The sequence below is a fragment of the Rhinopithecus roxellana genome, chromosome 8 (assembly GCF_007565055.1).
Source record: "Rhinopithecus roxellana isolate Shanxi Qingling chromosome 8, ASM756505v1, whole genome shotgun sequence".
In the NCBI taxonomy this organism is placed as follows: Eukaryota; Metazoa; Chordata; class Mammalia; order Primates; family Cercopithecidae; genus Rhinopithecus; species Rhinopithecus roxellana.
In genome coordinates, this window is record NC_044556.1 from 5,469,607 (window position 1) to 5,488,720 (window position 19,114).

The 19,114-nt window shown below is 55.7% G+C and overlaps 1 protein-coding gene across 1 annotated transcript; it reads right to left on the reverse strand.

Moving 5' to 3' along the window:
- Positions 1-1,943: 1,943 nt before the first annotated feature.
- Positions 1,944-17,694, reverse strand: PIN1 (peptidylprolyl cis/trans isomerase, NIMA-interacting 1). Its single transcript, XM_010373795.2, has 4 exons — positions 17,498-17,694; positions 13,491-13,703; positions 3,497-3,607; positions 1,944-2,544 (listed from the first exon to the last, which is right to left on the reverse strand). The coding sequence occupies exons 1-4, from the start codon at positions 17,553-17,555 to the stop codon at positions 2,435-2,437; spliced, it is 492 nt and encodes a 163-aa protein (XP_010372097.1). The 5' UTR covers positions 17,556-17,694; the 3' UTR covers positions 1,944-2,434.
- Positions 17,695-19,114: the final 1,420 nt, after the last annotated feature.

Consider the following 19,114-nt stretch of genomic DNA (forward strand, 5'->3'; position numbering starts at 1 on the left):
TTATCGCCCTTAGATACTGGATTCTCCCAAAGTAAGGTGGAGAATTGAGGATGCTGAGGTCCACAATCTTTGTCCACAATACGCTGAGTGCTGGGGAGCCACATTCTCAAACCGCGATTGGGGCTGGGTGTGGGTGTGTCCATCACATCTGTACCAGGTCCTCAGAGAGATCACACACACACACACACACACACACACACACGCAGGCTCAGAGCTTTTCAGTTTGTGGTTTTTGTTACAAACAAGGATGGGCAGGCAGACTAACACTTCCCAGGCCAGGATCAATCTGTGTGCATGTGTGTGCGTCTTCGGCTGTCCACTGCTAACTCACTGATTTCCCCTCTCATCATGGACATGGGCACCACGAAGCCAACTCCAATCCTGGGGCAGTAATCCCGTTTACTCCAAGGTGACCTGCTCCAGCCCTGCCCTGCGGCCACAGAAGCCAGGGGCATGTGGAGATTGACCCCCTGCGGCAGGTCTGGCCTGGGAGGTGCCTGTAAAGTGGCACTAGGGAAGACTACACTGTCACCATCCTAAAGGCCTGGGATTTATGCCCTGGTTCTAGGCAGGAGGGGGTGAGTGGGAGGTAAGGGAATGCACAGCTGCTTAATAATGAATCACAGCCCCGAAGTGGGCTCTGGAGACATGGTTACCTGACAGCGACATTCTCATTTGGGTTTTGGCCACTGCACAGAACAAGGGAAGGGGGTGCCTGGAGGGGCAGGTGGTCACACTCAGACCAGGGGACTCCCAAAATGCACAGGACACAGAGACAACCAATCACATGGTCCCACACATTACTGGGCAAACGCAGACACATACATACATACACACACACACATACACACACGGGTGGGGGGCAGCGTCTCCCACACAGAATGATGCACACCCTTCCCTGGGCCCTGCTGCTGACAGGACACAAAGCCCATTCTTCACCTTGGAGTGGAACTCAGCAAACCCTCTGGGCCCCAGCCACTAATTTCCTATTCTTCCAGAACCAGGGCCTCCACTGTTCCAGGAGGGGTGCAGTCACTTCCCCAACCCCACATCCAACTGCTGGTGTGAATGGTGGCGCGGCTGCCTCACTCCCAACCCCCTTCCACCAGGCGACGGGAGAACATTCTGCCTGGTAGTGTAGCCATGCAGCTGGCTCTCCCCAGCCCTCTGGAGCTGAGAGGAAACCCATTAAACCTTCCTAATGACAAACGCTCCAGCAGGCAGGCAGCAGGCGAGTGAGCGATTGCTCCCGAAGCCAGCCAGATGGGAGCAGGCGCAGGTGATTGTTTATGAGGCTTGGCCTTTATTAGAAACTCAGCGTTTGCGGGAGGGGAGGTCCCCTGGGGCCAGGCTTTAGTTGCTCAGGTCCCTAAGCTCTGACAGCCAGGCACCCCCACAATCTGGGCTGGTCCCCATCAAGTGGGGGGGGAATAGGGCGTGCAGGCATAACCACCTCTCCACCAGACCCACAGCCCCCCGACTGAACAGGGGATGGGGGTCAGGCAGGCCACATCCATAGCCCCCACACTGCCGGGGAACCCCATCTCCCCGCTACCCGCCCCAGGATCCCCTCTGCTCCACCTTCAAGCACTAGAAGCCGTGTCTGCTCCCATCCGCCTCCCCGCCGAAGCCCCCTCCAGTCCGGGAGGGCCCTGTTGTCATGGTAACCGCAGCTGCAGTGGGTGCTGGACCAGGTGCTGGGTTGGACCCATGAACCTTCCGGTAGCACCTGAGATGGCAGGGAAGCAGGTCTCAGGGTGCTGGGTGGCTGGGCAGCGACCACATCCCTGAGAGTCAGCTGCTGGGACTCCCCCTGGGCCAGGGCAAGGGGGAGTCTTGGGGGAGAACGTGCAGCTGGGACTCTTAGGATAAGGTGGCTGTGATCCCCTCCCCACGACATCGTCCCCGCTATGCTTCCCCGGGGAGAAATGAGACACAGGAGAGCAGAGCAGTGGTTCTGGGTTTAATTGGGGGTGAAACGGTGCTGCACAGTTGCTCAGAGGGCCCATGGCTGGGCCGCACGAGTGTTTGCTTTTGCGACTGAACAGAGGAGCGTGGCCTAACTAGAAATAACTCGGTCCTCAAGTCTGCCTCCAGGACCTGGGGGAACACGGGGCAGCTCTGCTGATCAGGTCTTCTCTTTGGAACACCCCTCCCACCACACTGCCCTGGGTCTGGGAGCCTCCCACCCCTGCTGAAGTCAATTCCTTAAGGGAGAATCTGGCAGTCACAGCCCCAACTGGGGATGGACAGGGAGTGGGGACCCCAGAGCCCCCAATCTGGAAGGGCCCCCTCCCAGCCATTTTGGGAACAATAAATACTGTGTGACGGTGGCAGGGAGTGGGGGGTTCGGCTACTGGCTGGTGGGCAAGAGGGGAGCTGGCGGGCCCAGCTGCCCTGCCCCGCCCCAAGGCCAGGCCTGGGCTCCCCACCCTCACTCAGTGCGGAGGATGATGTGGATGCCGGAATCCGTGAACACAGGCCCGCTCATCTCCCCCGTCCGCAGCGCAAATGAGGCGTCTTCAAATGGCTTCTGCATCTGACCTGGGAGCCAGGAGGGGCGGTGGGGGTGTCAAGGCTGGGCTGGCAGAGGACAGGATGAGGCAGGGCGGGCAGCAGCCGCGACAGATGGGGCTCCTGCCTGCACTGAGCCTCACACTTGTCCACATTCATCCGTCACCACGTTTATTGCTGGTGCTGAGCGGCGGCCCAGCTAGGGGCAGCAGGGCCATTAAGGAGGCCCTGGGAAGCCGGAGGACAGCATGAAGGATGGCAGGCAGGGCTGCAGCCGCCGCTGCGCGTTTAGGGGCCACTTCAGTGGTGAACTCGTCTCCCTGGGCTTGGTTCCCAGCCCTGCCACGTCATCTGTCCCGCCAGCCTCCTCGGAGCAGGTGGGCAGCTGCTGGCCCCATGCTGCCGCCCCACCCCTCTAAAACACCTGCACACCATACCCTGCAACCCATCCTGGCCTTTCCCTGATGTTCTGCAGATCACGAGGACTGAAGAGGAGGAAGAGGAGGAGGCCTGGTCCCCTCTGTCCCTGATTTCCACTCTCCTGGCCAGACAGGCCTAAACTCAGGGCCACCTCCTCTCACCCCTGGTTTCCCCACCTTTGAGAGGGATTCTGGGGGACATGCCCTGGGACTCTCAGGGCCCCCAGCCTTAAACCACAAAAAGGAAGAGGCAGAGGACAGGATGTACCCGCCTTGGTGGGCCTGGGATGAGGACATCTGTGCACAGACACACAGAGGCTGAGCCCCACCCCCGGGTAGATGATTCCAGGAAGAAAGCGCTGCAGCTCCCTCCCTGTGTGGCCCTGGCCCTGCCCAGCAGAGCAGCCTCTAAAGCCTGAGGAAGGGGCTGTGCTGCCACCTGCTGGACCCCAAAGGCTGGTGTGGCACCCGGGAGCCCAGTGCCCAGACCCTCCCGACCTCTATCCCTCAGGGTAGTGAGGGTCCCCCAACCTGGGAGCTGGTGGGGCCCATTCCTTGCGCACCTCTACTGAAGGCACCCAGGTCTCCCCTGGCCTTGGCTGAGCTGCAGTCGCTGAACTGTGAGGCCAGAGACTCAAAGTCCTCCTCTCCCGACTTGATCTTCTGGATGTAGCCTGCGGACATGGAACGGAATGGGAGGGCCAGGTTAGGGCGGGGGGACCTGACCAGACAGGATGGAGGGCTCCAGAGCTGGCCAGCGGGGGAGGCAGCACTTCACTCGGAAAGCCTCCCCCTACAGGCACACATGCTCCCCACAACCCCTCTCCTCACACACACCTGCAGGCGCAGTCATACCTGTCCTCACCCACACCCAAGAAGAGGCGCCTTTCACGTGCATGAGCACTCGGTGCACCCTGCCAGTCACCCATGAGCCCTGCAACCCTGCGGGTCTCACATCCCTGCTCCTGCTGTCACCCTCTCCAACACCCACACACACACATTTGAGGCAAAATCTACATCCAAGCTGGACAGGTCAGAGGAGAGCAGGAGGCAGGGAAACGCTGACCCAGGCAGGGAGCTGGGCCCCCAGGGCCCCCTGGGCAGAGGTGGGAGAACTGTCCAGAGAGGGCCCAGCATTGCCATGGCAGCCCATGGCCTCAGCTGTCCCATCTGGGAAGAAGAGCCTGGTACTGGGAAGGGCCTCCAAGGCACCCCGGTGGGCTTTGCAAGGGACACTCGTGGACTGTAGCCCCAGGGTCCCAGAGGCAGGCGACACAGCTCTTCTCCTGGCTCCCCACCTACGGTCTCCATGCTGGCAGAACTTAGGGCGGCCCCACCCTGTGTGGCCTAAACCAGCCCATCAACTCTGACTCTCCAGGAGGTGGGGGAGGAACAGGGCTGCTGGCAGAGGGGGCAGGATAGCAGCAGAGTAGCATCTGAGTGACTCATGTTTCGGGAGCCAAGCAGGGAGGGCTGCGTGTGTGTGCACGTGGTTTGTGTTGTGTGAATGTGTGTGAGCAAGTCTGTGTATGCACTCTTGTGCACATGCCAGGTAGGGAGGAATGGCTTACCGCCTTCCTGAGTCTAGGCCGCCCCCAGGAAGGTGCCCATGGGCCAAAGTCTGCTCTACCCCAATCCTCCTCTTGCTCTGACACGAACGGGTGTCCCTTCCAGTGTCCTCCCTAGGCCAGTGATGTGACAGCCCCAGCAAGCCAGGGCAGCCTTCTGGGTGAACTGCACCCGCCCCATGTACCCTATGGCCTGGCAGCCACGCTCCAGGGACATCAGTTCTTCTCTCCAACGTGAGGGTCACCCTGACACACTCAGGAGGGGGTTTCCTAACGTAACCCTGACACTTCTACCCATTGCTCCTTCTGACCTAAATGAGGCCATGACATGACTGCCGGCCAATCTGCCCAGGACACACATAGCTGACACACCCACCTACAGCCTGTCAGAGAGCCATGGGGACACTGCTGGGTGACCCAGCCAGTGCTAGGAGGCCTGGACACCCAACCATGGCACCTGCTGAACACACTGAATTGATCCAAGTGTCCCCAGGGCTCCTCGGCCTCACACTCTGACCTGCTTGGGACCACGGTGGAAATGGTACCACCATGACAGCACAGCCATAGCTCCCTGTTGGGCTGCACGTCATGGCAGCCACCAGTGTCCTGGTATCTGAGCTGGATGTCAACAGGACCTGCTGCCCTGACATCCCTTTGCCCCTCCACCTGACAGTCTTGTGCCAGTGGCTATGACATGCGGCACAGTGCCCAGCACCGAGCAAGACCCTGACCAATGTCCCTTGCTTTCATCACTCTTCCCTCCGTGTGGACCGCATCCCAGGGATGATGCAGCCTCTACTGCTGCCCCTATCCTTGGCCCTCCCGGCCCACGTGTCCTGGTCAGATCTGGCCATCCCTCTGGGGCACTGTGTGATGCCTGTCCGACAGGGACATCAGTGCCATACAGGGCCCAGCTTCTGTTGGGATGGCATATTACAGAGGCTTCTGCCCGTGATTCCCTGGTTTGATCAGAACACCCCGCTTCCAGGGCTGCCAGACACATCCACCAGTGACTCCGACTTAAATCAGATGTTGCTAGGACCCCCTCCCACCCTTCCTCTCCCTGAACTTCTAGTATCTCCTTGGCCTTAGGCACAGAGCACTGGAGTCCCCTGCCCCCGCTTCTGTTTGGACCACTAAGCCAGCCAGGGTACCCACCTGCTTCGGGGTAGCAGGACTGCCTGCAGGCGCTGAGCATCTGAGGAGCCAGGTCCAGACCCAGGCCCTGAACAAGCATCACCTTGCCACAGCCCCCAGCGGCCAGGGCTGGGGGCACAGCCACAGGGATCCCTGAAATTGGACAGCCCGTCCAAGTTGTCCTCTCTCACACACACAGTGGCAAGCCATACCACTTAAAAACAAATAAAAGCCACACTTTGGCGCCCCCATAGCTCATATCACCCAGATCTGCCTCTGACCTGCCAGCTCTCTTGGAAAACCTTCTGCTTTGATGAAAGCCGGCAATGACTGTTTTGTTTTCCTTTTGTAGAGATGGGGGTCTCATCAGATTTCTCGGGCTGGCCTTGAACCCCTGGGCTGCAGCAATCCTCTTGCCTCAGCCTCCCAACTAGCTGGAACGATTTTTTTTTTTTAAAAAAAGCGCTTTCTCTTGAACCTGGGAGGTGGAAGGTGCAGTGAACTGAGATCGTGCCACTGTTCTCCAGCATGGGCAACAAGAGCGAAACTCCATCTCAGAAAGAAAAAAACCAAACACTTTCTTCCTGAGTTCCTGCTCTGTGAGGCTGACCTTGAGGGGTTTGGTTCTGTGTGTCTTGTTAGCTCAGCCTGTACCCGACCCCCCGACAATGAAATCCTCCTACTCCTGCCCTGCTCCCCTGCCTCGCAGACCTTGGTTTAAGCCTCTTGTCCTGCCTGAAACTCACCAGCTATCCTCTGGTCTCCCCCAGAAGCCTCCCCTAATCCCCCACTGTGTGAGATGCCTCCGCCTGGGTGCTGCATTTACTACCGTCCTATTGGCAGGTTGCTTCCCGGCCTCACAGTGTGGGAACGAAGGCTGCTGGGTTGGCCTTGTTCATTGCTACACCCTCAGAACCCAGCACTGTGCACAAAACAGGTGTTCATGAATGTTCAAGAAGTTCATGAATAAATGAGACAGAAATAGGCCATGGGGAAGGAGGCAGACGGGGATCTACCACAGGGCTTGAAACAGAAATGCTGGAATCTCATGCCCTGTCTACCTGAAACTCAGGCTGTGACCCTAAGGCCAGACTTCCTGGGCCTCCTCCAAGACAACATGTCAGCCTTGATGGCACCAAACCCATGAAATTTGATGGGGGCTGTCAGGTGCTGGAGCCCCATCCTGATTTGATGTGGCTCCAGCTTAGAACCACACGGACGCAGGGTGGCCTCTTCAGGAGCTCCCAGTCTGGAACAGGGGCCTCCACCTGCTTCAAGGTGTTCAGGACCCCCTGAAATTGTATGCAAAACAGAATGGCACCTGTCTGTGCTGGCATACCCCAGCCAGCCTGCTCACAGCATATCCTCAAAGTCCAAGAGGACACGTTATGGGTGCTGACTCTGGACTCCGTCAGGTTCAGATCCTACCTCTGCTGCTCCTGAACAATGCGAGTCTGGCAGGTGACTTTACCTCTTGGAGCCTCACTCAACTGGCCTGTAAAATGGGGTAACAGCTGCTCCCATGTTGGAGGCTGCTCCAAGGAGTGAATCAGTGATCACTTAAGCAGCGGCTGTTGCAGAGCAGGCCCCTGACAGATCCAAGCTGCCCATCCATCTGTTATGGACTCAATGTTTGTGTCACCCCAAATTCATGTGTTAAAGCCCTAACCCCCGGTGTGGCTGCATTTGGAGATGGGGATTTCAGGGAAGTAACTAGGGTTAAATGTGGTCATAAGGGTGGGGCCCTGATCCAACAGGATTAATGTCCCATTTTTGTTTTTTGTTTTTTATTGAGGTAGAGTCTGGCTGTGTCACCCAGGCTGGAGTTCATTGGTGTGATCTCAGCTCACTGTGACCTCTGCCTACTAGGTTCAAGCGATCCTCCTGCCTCAGCCTCCTGAGTAGCTGGGATCACACGCATGCGCCACTACATCCGACTACTTTTTTTTTTTTAGTATTTTTAGTAGAGATGGAGATTCACCATGTTGGCCAGGCTGGTCTTAAATTCCTGACCTCAAGTGATTTGCCCACCTCAGTCTCCCAAAGCTCTGGGATTACACGCATGAGCCACTGCGTCTGGCCAGGATTAGTGTCCTTATAAGAAGAGACACCAGGCCGGGCGCGGTGGCTCAAGCCTGTAATCCCAGCACTTTGGGAGGCCGAGACGGGCAGATCACGAGGTCAGGAGATCGAGACCATCCTGGCTAACACGGTGAAACTCCGTCTCTACTAAAAAATACAAAAAACTAGCCGGGCGAGGTGGCGGGCACCTGTAGTCCCAGCTACTCGGGAGGCTGAGGAAGGAGAATGGCGTGAAGCTTGCAGTGAGCTGAGATCCGGCCACTGCACTCCAGCCTGGGCGACAGAGCAAGACTCCGTCTCAAAAAAAAAAAAAAAAAAAAAAGAAGGGACACCAGACAGAGAGCTGGGGAATACCATGTGAGTACACAGTGAGAGGGCAGCCATCTACAAGCCAGGAAATGGGTTCTTGCCAGGAACAAAATCTGAGGGAACCTGGATCATGGACTTCTGGCCTCCAGAACTGTGGAAAGTGATGACTGTTGTTTAAGCCACACAGTCTGTGGTATTTTGTTACAACAGTCCAAGCTAATGCACCTCAGTGACCTAGGTGGGAGTGAGGGAACAAATGGGGTAGTCCTTGACTCCAAAAAGGTTTCGAGATGTGCTCTCTCCTCTGCCTTGCCAGATCATTACGGTGCTTCGAGTATACTTCCCGGAGGCTGCCCAGGCACCAGAGGGGAAGGGGCCCGGTTGGGGAAAGAGGTGACAGGGTCAGGTCTGAGAAGACCAAGATCCAGAAGGAAAGGCTAGAGGCTGGCCCGAGGCCAGCAAGCTGGAAGGGTGCCAGTGACCTTGGGGACCCTGGGACAAAGGGGCTGACCTGGATGCTGGGATGGGTATGTGGATAGGATGGCTGCTCACAGTCTCAGCCTCCCTGGGACCCTCCAGGCCCTGGGCATGTGAGGGGCCAGGGGTGAAGAGTAGGCAGGGAGGGCTTCTCCACAGCCCATCCTCCTTAGACAAGGACACTGGCAATGACTCCCTCGGATCCCTGACAGCCTCTGACTGCAGCCCAGCAGCTGCAGAGGAGCCAATGCTGGGAAAAGGAGCCTCAGCAGAAAACGTGGAGGCCCCGACTCTCTCTGCAGGCAGCCTGTCCCTTTAGGGCAAGGGCGGAGCACCAGATCTAAATGGGCACTGATGAGATTCAGCCCGCTGCCAGCTGGGGAGTGAGCTGCCCAAATCATGATCTCCTGATCACCCGGCATGAACCCTCGAGGGGAGAACATCCACTTCATGGAAGAGAAAATGAGGCCCAGGTGCCCAATGCCCACACCGACACTGCACATGAGGATGTTACCGAGTGTACCTTGGCCAGGGCCACCTCACTGTAGCCTCCTACTGACCTCTGAGGGGATGTGCCCCAGCACTGTCTCAGGCAGTATACCAGGAGAGGGTGGTTGTGGGCCAAGGTCATCATCTGTGTGCTGAGCCCACCAGGCCTCCTGTGGTCCTATCCAGAACTCTTTCTATGGGCTGTGGGGTGGCAGCAGGGGCTGCCCGTGAGCAGAGACCTTGACTTGACCTCAGCTCCCCCACTGTCCACATCTGAATGACTGGGGCTGAGGCTCCACCATGCAAAATGCACCAGCCACAGAGCCCATCACTCCTGGATCCTCAGAGCCACCGTCTCCCCATTCTACAGATGAGGCAACTGAGGCTCAGGGAATGAAGACCACACAGCCGGCACTGAAACCCAGCCCTGTACGAGCCCAGGGTGGGCCATGCTATTCTGCCCTGACCCTCCCCCAGACATCCCACCACTGTCCACCTAATCCATCACCCAGTCCTCTCTATCCTGCCTCCTGAATCTCTCTCAGGTCTGCTCCCTTTCACTTCTTCCTCCACTTCCAGCCCCCAAGTTCAAGTCACACTGTCTCTTGCTGCAGTTCCTCCCACAGCTTCCATCAGGCGGGCAGGCGGGGCTCCTGCTGACATTCCGAATCTGCAGGTACCTACGGCGAGGCCTCAAGGCCTGGCTACTTACCAGGTGCACCTGTCCAACCCAGAGATGGGGGAAACACCCTCACCCACCACACCCAGGCCCATGCCCTCCTCACTGTCCCCATCGGCCTCAGCCTTCTGCCAGCTCTCATCAGGACCACCTGAAGCAGCTCTGTCCTGCGCCTGGCTGCTCTGCTGACCCCCAGGAGCCCACCTCATGCCGCTCCATCCCCAAATGTCTGAGCCCTCCTACTCACTCTTATGGGGTCCGGAAGCCTCAGAACAGTGACCACTAGAGCTGGGAGGACCCGAGGGGTCATCTCGTGATTCTCTCCTGGCTTCTCCCTCCACTTCTTCCTCTTGCTCTGGGGCAACCAGAACCTCTGAAGGTTCTGGGCCTTCCAGTTTCCCTGGTCCTTGACATTCTAGCTTCACACATCTTTGCTGAAAGCAGAGCACTGGTGGGTTCCTCTCCTCATCCCACATGGCCACATTATGTCCTGCTGCCTCCAGGAAAGAACCCAACCTCCTCACCTGACAAGGGCCATCTTCAACCTGGCTGGGACCTGCCCGTGAGAGGTCTCACCACCCCCCAGCTCCCTGCAAAGCCTTCCCCAGAGTCCTGGCTACATCCTAGCCCTAGGCCTTTACTTCTGCCTGTTCCTGTGCCAGGAATCCTTCTTGCTTCCTACTGGCTCATGAGACAAGGCTGTGAGGGCTGACTCTGGGCCAGGCTTTGTGTGGCAGGATGGGAATACAGGGGAAAGAGAGAGATCCAGTCCCCGCCCTCAGAGGTCAGGAGGCTGGCTCTTTAATCAGCCTTCAAGATTCTATGCAAGAGCTTGGCTTCTCTCTACCATGCTTACATATAAGGCTAACGGGGGCACATACTGTGCTAGATGCCATGTTGGGGGTGTGCGTGTGTAATAACATCCTGCAGGCCAGTACTGGACCAAGTGATGAGAGAGTAAAACAATAGCCAATACTGACCGAGTGTGCACTCTGTGCTGGGTCCTGTGTTACCACAACCAACAACTGCAATGACAGTGGCCACTAACAATGACAGAACGTTTACCGATGCCAGGAGCTGTTACTCCTGCTTTACTGTACTAGCCAGGAGTCCTCACAACCACCCTGGGAGGTGGGTCCTATTATTCTAACACTAGTTTTATAAATGAAAAAGACTTGACGACTGGGAGCGGTGGTTCATGCTTGTCATCCCAGCACTTTGGGAGGCTGAGGTAGAAGGATCACTTAAGCCCAGGAGTTTGAGACCATCCTGGGCAACATGGTGAAGTCTACTCTACTAAAAATACAAAAATCAGCCAGGTGTGGTGTTATGAGCCTGCAGTCCCAGCTACTTGGGAGGCTGAGGTGGAAGGATCACCTGATCCCAAGGAGGTTGAGGCCGCAGTGAGCTATGACACAGCAAGATCCTGTCTCAAAATAAGAAGGAGAAAAAGATTGAGGCCCAGAGATGTTAAGTAACTTGCTCAAGATCACACAGCCAGGACCCGGCAGAGCTGCATAGCAACCCAGGCTGTCTGGGATGGTTGAGGGATGGGTTGTTTGGAGTAGGGACAGCCCAGGAGGTTCTGGGGACTCTGAGAAAGGCTGTCAGACACAACTTCCTGCAAGAATGGAAATTTTCTTTTTTTTTTGAAATGGAGTCTCGCTCTGTTGCCTAGGCTGGAGTACAGTGGTCCGATCTCAGCTCACTGCAAGCTCCATCTCCCGGGTTCATGCCATTCTCCTGCCTCAGCCTCCCAAGTAGCTGGGACTACAGGTGTCTCTGCCACCACGTCCAGCTAATTTTTTTGTATTTTCAGTAGAAACGGGGTTTCACCATGTTAGCCAAGATGGTCTCAATCTCCTGACCTCGTGATCCGCCCACCTTGGCCTCCCAAAGTGCTGGGATTACAGGCGTGAGCCACTGCACCCGGCCAAGAATGGAAATGTGTTTTATATTCCCGCTGTTGAAGATGGCAGCCACCAGCTAAAGTATGACCAGTGCAACTGAGAAACCAATTTTTGATATTATCTTATTTATTTATTTTTGAGACAGGGTCTCGCTCTGTCACCCAGGCTGGAGTGCGGTAGCATGATCTCGGCTCATTACAACCTCTGCCTCCTGGGCTCAAGGGATCCTCTCACCTCAGTCTTCTGAGTAGCTGGTACTCTAGGCATATACCATCACATCCAGCTAATTTTTGTATATTTTGTAGAGACAGGGTTTTGTTATGTTGCACAAGCTGGTCTCAAACTCCTGGGCTTAAGTGATCCTCCCGCCTTGGCCTCCCAAAGTGCTGGGATCAGAGGTGTGAGCCACTGCATCTGAATGGTAATTTTAATTAATTTACATGGAAATAGTACATGTGAGGAGTGGCAGCCAAACTGGACAGCTTTACACAGGGCTCTGCAAATGATGGCCTGCAGGCCAAATCCTCCTTGATTTTGTAAATAATAAAGTTTTCTTGGCACACAGCCATGACCATGTGCTTGCTTACATATTGGTTATGACTGCCATCCAGTTACAAAGCAGAGCTGACGGAGACTGCATGGCCCACGAAACCTAAAATATTTACCATCTGGCCTTTAAAGTTTGCCACCCCAGTGCCAGACTGTAGAGGAAACACAGAACAGAGCACGGAATAGCTTCCTCCCTTAGGTCAGAATTAACTCACTAGCTCTGCTGGCACTCACTACCTTTCTTTCTTTCTTTTTATTTTTTTGAGATGGAGCCTCGCTTTGCTGCCCAGGCTGGAGTGGAGTGGTGCGATCTCGGCTCACTACAACCTCCGCCTCCCGGGTTCAAGCGATTCTCCTGCCTCAGCCTCCCGAGTAGCTGGGATTACAGGCATGCACCACCACAACTGCCTAATCTTTGTATTTTCAGTAGAGACAAAGTTTCACCATACTGCCCAGGCTAATCTCGAACTCCTGACCTCAGGTGATCTGCCCTCCAAGGCCTCCCAAAGTGCCGGAATTACAGGTGTGAGCCACCGCACCCTGCACGCACTCACTACCTTTCTGACCGCTCTCTCTGGACCCACCTATGTTTGTGACTTGGGCCCCTACTGGATGATACTACTATTGACAACAGTTCCCACAGACTGAGGGCCCACTGTGCAAAATGCATTGCCTCATTCCCTTGAACTTTCACAATGGTCCTCAGAAGATGCCCATTTTACAGAGAAAGCTGACTCATGAGTCCCCTCCCAAAGGTCACAGAGTTCACAGAGGCACAGTACTACCTGAACCCAGGTCTGCCAGTCCCCAGGCTGGGTCCTCTGCCCCTACCTGGCTCACCCTGAAATGCCAGATGAAAAGGAAAGAGAGGCCGGGCGCGGTGGCTCAAGCCTGTAATCCCAGCACTTTGGGAGGCCGAGACGGGCGGATCACGAGGTCAGGAGATCGAGACCATCCTGGCTAACACGGTGAAACCCCGTCTCTACTAAAAACTACAAAAAACTAGCCGGGCGACGTGGCGGCGCCTGTAGTCCCAGCTACTCGAGAGGCTGAGACAGGAGAATGGCCTGAACCCGGGAGGCGGAGCTTGCAGTGAGCTGAGATCCGGCCACAGCACTCCAGCCTGGGTGACAGAGCGAGACTCCGCCTCAAAAAAAAAAAAAAAAAAAAAAAAAAAAGAAAAGGAAAGAGAATGGCTGCTGTGAAGGTCAGGGTCATGTCATGCACTGGTGTTTTTGTGTTGGCCAACACCACGCCTGGCAGCTGAGCAAGCTGGGGTGAAGGGTCTGCTGTGACTTCTACAAAGGCCCACCTGGGAGAAGACCCCCTCCCAAGCCTTTGCCCTTGCCCTGCTCACCGTTGATCAGCTCCAGGGCCTCCTCCTTGGTCCGGGTGATCTTCTCCTGCCGCCAGGACGAGGGCCGCCTTGACTGGCTGTGCTTCACCAGCAGGTGCGAGCAGCGGACCCTAGTGGGCTCCCCCTGCCCGTTTTTGCCACCACTGCTGCTGTTGCCGCTGGGCCGCTCCCACTGGCTGGCGTTAGTGATGTGGTTGAAGTAGTATACTCGGCCTGGAGGGGAGGGCAGGTGGGAATTCAGCTAGGGTTGTGCTCCCATGACACCACCTGAGCCCACAGCCAGAAGCCAGGGTAAGGGCCTGGCTTGCAGGGGGTGCCTTCATTCAACAAATCCATGGTGTGTCCACCATGTGCCACGGGCTCTCCAGACATGAGCCAATGTGGCAGGATACAGTCCCTGCCCTTAAAGAGCTAACATTCTAGGTGAGAACAGACAGGTGCTAAACAAGCAAACAAAACACAGGATAATATAAATCCCCAACAACTTCAAAGATGAAAATAACCCAGGGTGATGGAAGAGAGGAAGCTGGGGGACAGGAAATTGACTCGAAGCATGCACTCAGCAGGCAGACCACCTGAATTCAAATCTGAATCTGGGTTCAAATGTGATCTACCTTCCCTGGGCCTCAGTGTTCTCACCTGTAAAATGGAGATAACAGTTCCTACCTTAGGGTCATTGAAAGGACTAAATAATAATTTTTTTTTAATTTAAAAAGGGGGCCGGGAGCGGTGTCTCAAGCCTGTAATCCCAGCACTTTGGGAGGCCGAGACGGGCGGATCACAAGGTCAGGAGATCGAGACCATCCTGGCTAACACGGTGAAACCCCGTCTCTACTAAAAAATACAAAAAACTAGCCAGGCGTGGTGGCGGGCGCCTGTAGTCCCAGCTACTCGGGAGGCTGAGGCAGGAGAATGGCGTGAACCCGGGAGGCGGAGCTTGCAGTGAGCTGAAGTGAGCTGAGATCCGGCCACTGCACTCCAGCCCGGGCGGCAGAGCGAGACTCCATCTCAAAAAAAAAAAAAAAAAAATTTAAAAAGTGCTAAGCGTGGTAGCTCTCGCCTGTAATCCTAGCACTTTGGGAGGCCAAGGTGGGGTGGATCACCTGAGGTCAGGAGGTCGAGACCAGCCTGGCCAACATGGTGTAACCCCATCTCTACTAAAAATACAAACATTGGGCCAGGTGCCGTGGCTCACACTTGTAATCCCGGCACTTTGGGAGGCTGAGGCAGGTGGATCATGAGGTTAGGAGATCGAGACCATCCTGGCTAACACAGTGAAACCCCATCTCTACTAAAAATACAAAAAACTAGCTGGGCATAGAGGCACACACCTGTAATCCCCGCTACTCGGGAGGCTGAGGCAGGAGAATCACTTGAACCCGGGAGGCAGAGGTTGCAGTGAGCTGACATCGCGCCACTGCACTCTAGCCTAGGTGACAGAGCAAGACTCCATCTCAAACAAACAAACCAACAAACAAAAACAAACATTGGCCAGGCACAGTGGCTCACGCCTGCACCAGCACTTTGGGAGGCTGAGGCGGGAGGATCACCTGAGGTCAGGAGTTCGAGACCAGCCTGGCCAACACAGTGAAACCCCATCTCTACTAAAAATACAAAAAATTAGCCGGGCATGGTGGCGGGCACCTGTAATCCCAGCTACTGGGGAGGCTGAAGCAGGAGAATCGCTTGAACCCGGGAGGTGGAGGTTGTGGTGAGCTGAGATTGTGCCACTGCACTCCAGCCTGGGCAACAAAAGCGAAACTCCACCTCAAACAAACAAACAAACATTAGCCAGGCATGGTGGTGTATATCTGTAATCCCAGCTACTCGGGAGGCTAAGACAGGAGAATTGTTTGAATCTGGAAGGCGGAGGCTACAGTGAGCCAAGATCATGCCACTGCACTCCAGCCTGGGCGACAGAGTGAGACTCTTGTCTCAAAAAAAACAAAAACAAACAAACAAACCAAAAAACAGGCTGGCTGGGCTCAGTGGCTCAGGCCTATAATCCCAGTACTTTGGGAGGCTGAGGCAGGTGGATCACCTGGGGTCAGGAGTTCGAGACCAGTCTGGCCAACATGGTGAAACCTCATCTCTACTAAAAATACAAAAATTAGCCGGATGTGGTGGCAGGCACCTGTAATCCCAGCCACTCAGCAGAGGCAGGAGAATCACTTGAACCTGGGAGGTGGAGGCTGCAGTGAGCCAAGATCATGCCACTGCACTCCAGCCTGGGCGACAGAGTGAGACTCTGTCTCAAAATAAATAAATAAATAGAAGTAAATAAATAAAAAATTAAAAATTAGCCATGGGTGGTGGTACATGCCTGTGGTCTCAGCTACGTGAAAGGCTGAGGTGGGAGGATTGCTTAAGCCTGGGAGGCAGAGGCTGCACTGCAGCCTGAGCCACACAGTGAGACCGTCTCCAGAAAAAAGAAGAAAGCACCAAATAAGCTTACACATCTGTAAAATGCCTAGGACAGAAACTGGCACACATTAAGAGTGGGATAGCCTTTATTATCTCCATTGTATAGACAACAAAACGGAGGCCTCACCTTTTGCATCTCTGGGAATGGCAGCAATGAGTAACATTACTCTGTTCCAGGCACACACAGGGGGAGGCAGGAACTGTACTCAGGTACTTCACACCCGAAAGCTCTGCTCTTAGCTACTACACCGTGCACAGTGTTGCAGAGCTAGGAACCAGCATTACTGGTGGCCAGATGTTACCCAGGGAGTGGGGATATGAAGGAGTGAATACTGTGAACAAGAAGCTGGAAGTAAAGACCTTACTGGGTGCCACTCCAAAGGCTGACAGTTCGCCTGGGTGACATGGAGTGTCACCCATAAAGGAAGCCATCAGGGTTGAACTGAGCAGAAACAGCAGAAATGGGCCCATGGCTGGGCAGAGCATCCGGTTTATGCTGGAGGTCCCAGCCACAGGCCAGGGCTAGAGCAGGATGGGCGAGAGCACGGGTTCCGGTGGCAAATGCAGCTGAGCTACGGACTCACTCTAAAACCTTGGCAATGGGCTCTATCTCCCTGCACCTCAGTTTTCTCATCTGAAAAATGGGGACTAGAGAATAAGGAGATCACACCTCATGGGGTTAATGAGGAGCGTCCATGTATCCAAAGCGTTCACCAGAACCTGGCACTCAACCAAGGAGAATTATTACTGCAAATGCGATTGCTATGGGCTCTGGAGGCAGCAGAGTGACTCGCGACCTGCCCACAGATGCTGGGCCTGCTACTCAGGAGTTTGCTGTGACAAGGGCGGGGGGATCTGGAGGCAAACTGCCTAGGTCCTAATCCAACCCCCAGCCCCTGGAATGATCTTGGACGAGTTCCTTCAGTTTTCTGGCCTCAGTTTCCTTGCTGGTAAGATAGGAAGTAATAACTATCTGGCTCCCAGAGTTGTGGCAATTCAGAGAGAACTTAAAGCGCTTTATACAGAGACAAACGTGCCCTGTTACTGGCAATATTATCATTGTGGCTAACCGTTAAATCGGGCCTAAGCACAGGGGCCATCGTCTGGCAGAATGTCACCGGCGATGTCGCAGACTCAGCATTAGGTGTACACGGTAGGGGTGTTAGCAGGGGTAGGTTGTGGACCCGAGGTCGGGCAACACCCTACGCCCTTTGCAGGGTACTGGAGTGTCCCCTTCCCAGGGGTGCCCCCGGGCCCAGCAAAGTGCAGAGACGTCCCCCGGGGGAGTCAGGTGCATTAGGCCGAGAGGTATCAGCCGGGCCGGCAGGGCCAGGGCCATCGCCCCGGACTTCCCGGACCCTCACCCGCCCAGCCCCCTGCCTCAGCTTCCTTTGGCTTCCCAGCGGCTCCTGAGGCTCGCAGCCCCACAACAGGGCGGGCCGGGGCCGTTACCCCGGGGACGACGCGGAGGAACCAGGACCCCACAGGAGGGAGGCACCGCTGCCGCCGCGCCCAAGAGGCGAGCTCGAGCCCTGCTTACGCGGGCCCGCGCGGTCCCGCCCCAGCCCCGACCCCCGCGGCACCTGAGCTGCGGCTCATGCGCTTCTCCCAGCCGGGCGGCAGCTTCTCCTCGTCCGCCATCTTCCCTCCTGCCGCAGCGCCCGCTCCGCCTCAGCCGCGCCGCCTGTCGCCCGCGCCCGCCCGCCGCCGCCGCCTATTGGCTAGACGCGCTCTGCAACGGGGCCTCGCGGGAACGCCCATTGGACGCCCCAACCGTCCGGATTGGCTTTCTGGCCTTCTATTGGGTAGAAGAGAGGCTGGGCGGACCCTCCCACGTTATCCCTGCGCCCCGCCCCCGGCCAGCCTCAGTTTGGCCCCGCCCACTCGCTCTCCCCGGCTCCTGAGTGGTCCGAAGAGACGCGGCCCCGCCCTTCTCAACGCCCTTTAGCGAGCGCCAAAAAACTCCCGACCCCTTCTTGGCGCGCCTCGCCGCAGAGCCCACCCAGGCGGGACAGAGCTTATGGATTGGCTAATGCAGCAGCAACTGCTGCCTTCCTGAGCCGTTCCCGAAGGTCCGCAAACCCCCAGCCCTCCCATGCGGAAGCGTCTGGCTGGTGCGGAGGTAACGGCGGTCGAGGAGGTACTTGGGCGTGGCGGGGCTGCCTCTGTTGTTGCCATAGCAATGCAGTTGCCTTGGAGATGAGCACCTAAGTGCCCGATGCTTAAATTTGGCTCCTCCATCCTCCCTCATCCCACCTGTTTCCCCAGATGTCCAAAGCTAACCCAGCCTCTTTTATTTTTTGCAGAGCCAAACTTTTCCCTAGGCTCTGGACCCAAACGCCTTCCACGTCTTTTGGAACCTGCTTACTTCCCTTATTACTTCGCAGTCTGGCTCCTTCCTCTATCCTGGGTGACCAGTGGGTGCCGACATTGACATTCATATAAGAACATGGAGGAGGTGCAGGTGGGAGGAGATGAGCTCAGTTTTAGCCAACTTAAAATAGAGTCTGCAGAGCCCGTGGAACACAGAGGAGATATTTGGGACCCAGGGTTGGGGAACTCTGGGTAGATATGGGAGTTGAAGACACTGACAGCAAACGGTTCAACTACAGTTCACCTAGCATAGAACCCTATGTGACCGCTAAAAAGAATGAGGCTGAGTGAAGTGAACTCATAGGGAAAACTGCCCACAACAAATTAGACGCAGGATGCAGTAGAAGGCTAAGAGAAGTCTAGAGCCAGACTTGGGTTTAAAGCCTGGCACTGCCACTTGCTATGTGACCTTGAACTGATTACTTAATGTTACTCTGTACTTTGGTTTCCCAATCTGCAAAGTGGGGATAAGCCATAATACATCCTTCTGTTTGATGTGAAGATTAAATAAATAAATCCACATAAAGCACTCAAGCCAGGCTTGGTGGCTCACACCCGTAATCCCAGCACTTTGGGAGGCCGAGGCAGGCAGATAACCTGAAGTCAGGAATTCAAGATCAGCCTGGTAACATGGTGAAACCCGGTCTCTACTAAAAATACAAAAATTAGCCAGGCGTGGTAGTGGGCACCTTTAATCCCAGCTACTCGGGAGGCTGAGACAGAAGAATTACTTGAACCTGGGAGGCGGAGGTTGCAGTGAGCCGTGATTGTGCCACTGCACTCCAACCTGGGCGACAGAGCGAGATTTCATCTCAAAAAAAAAAAAA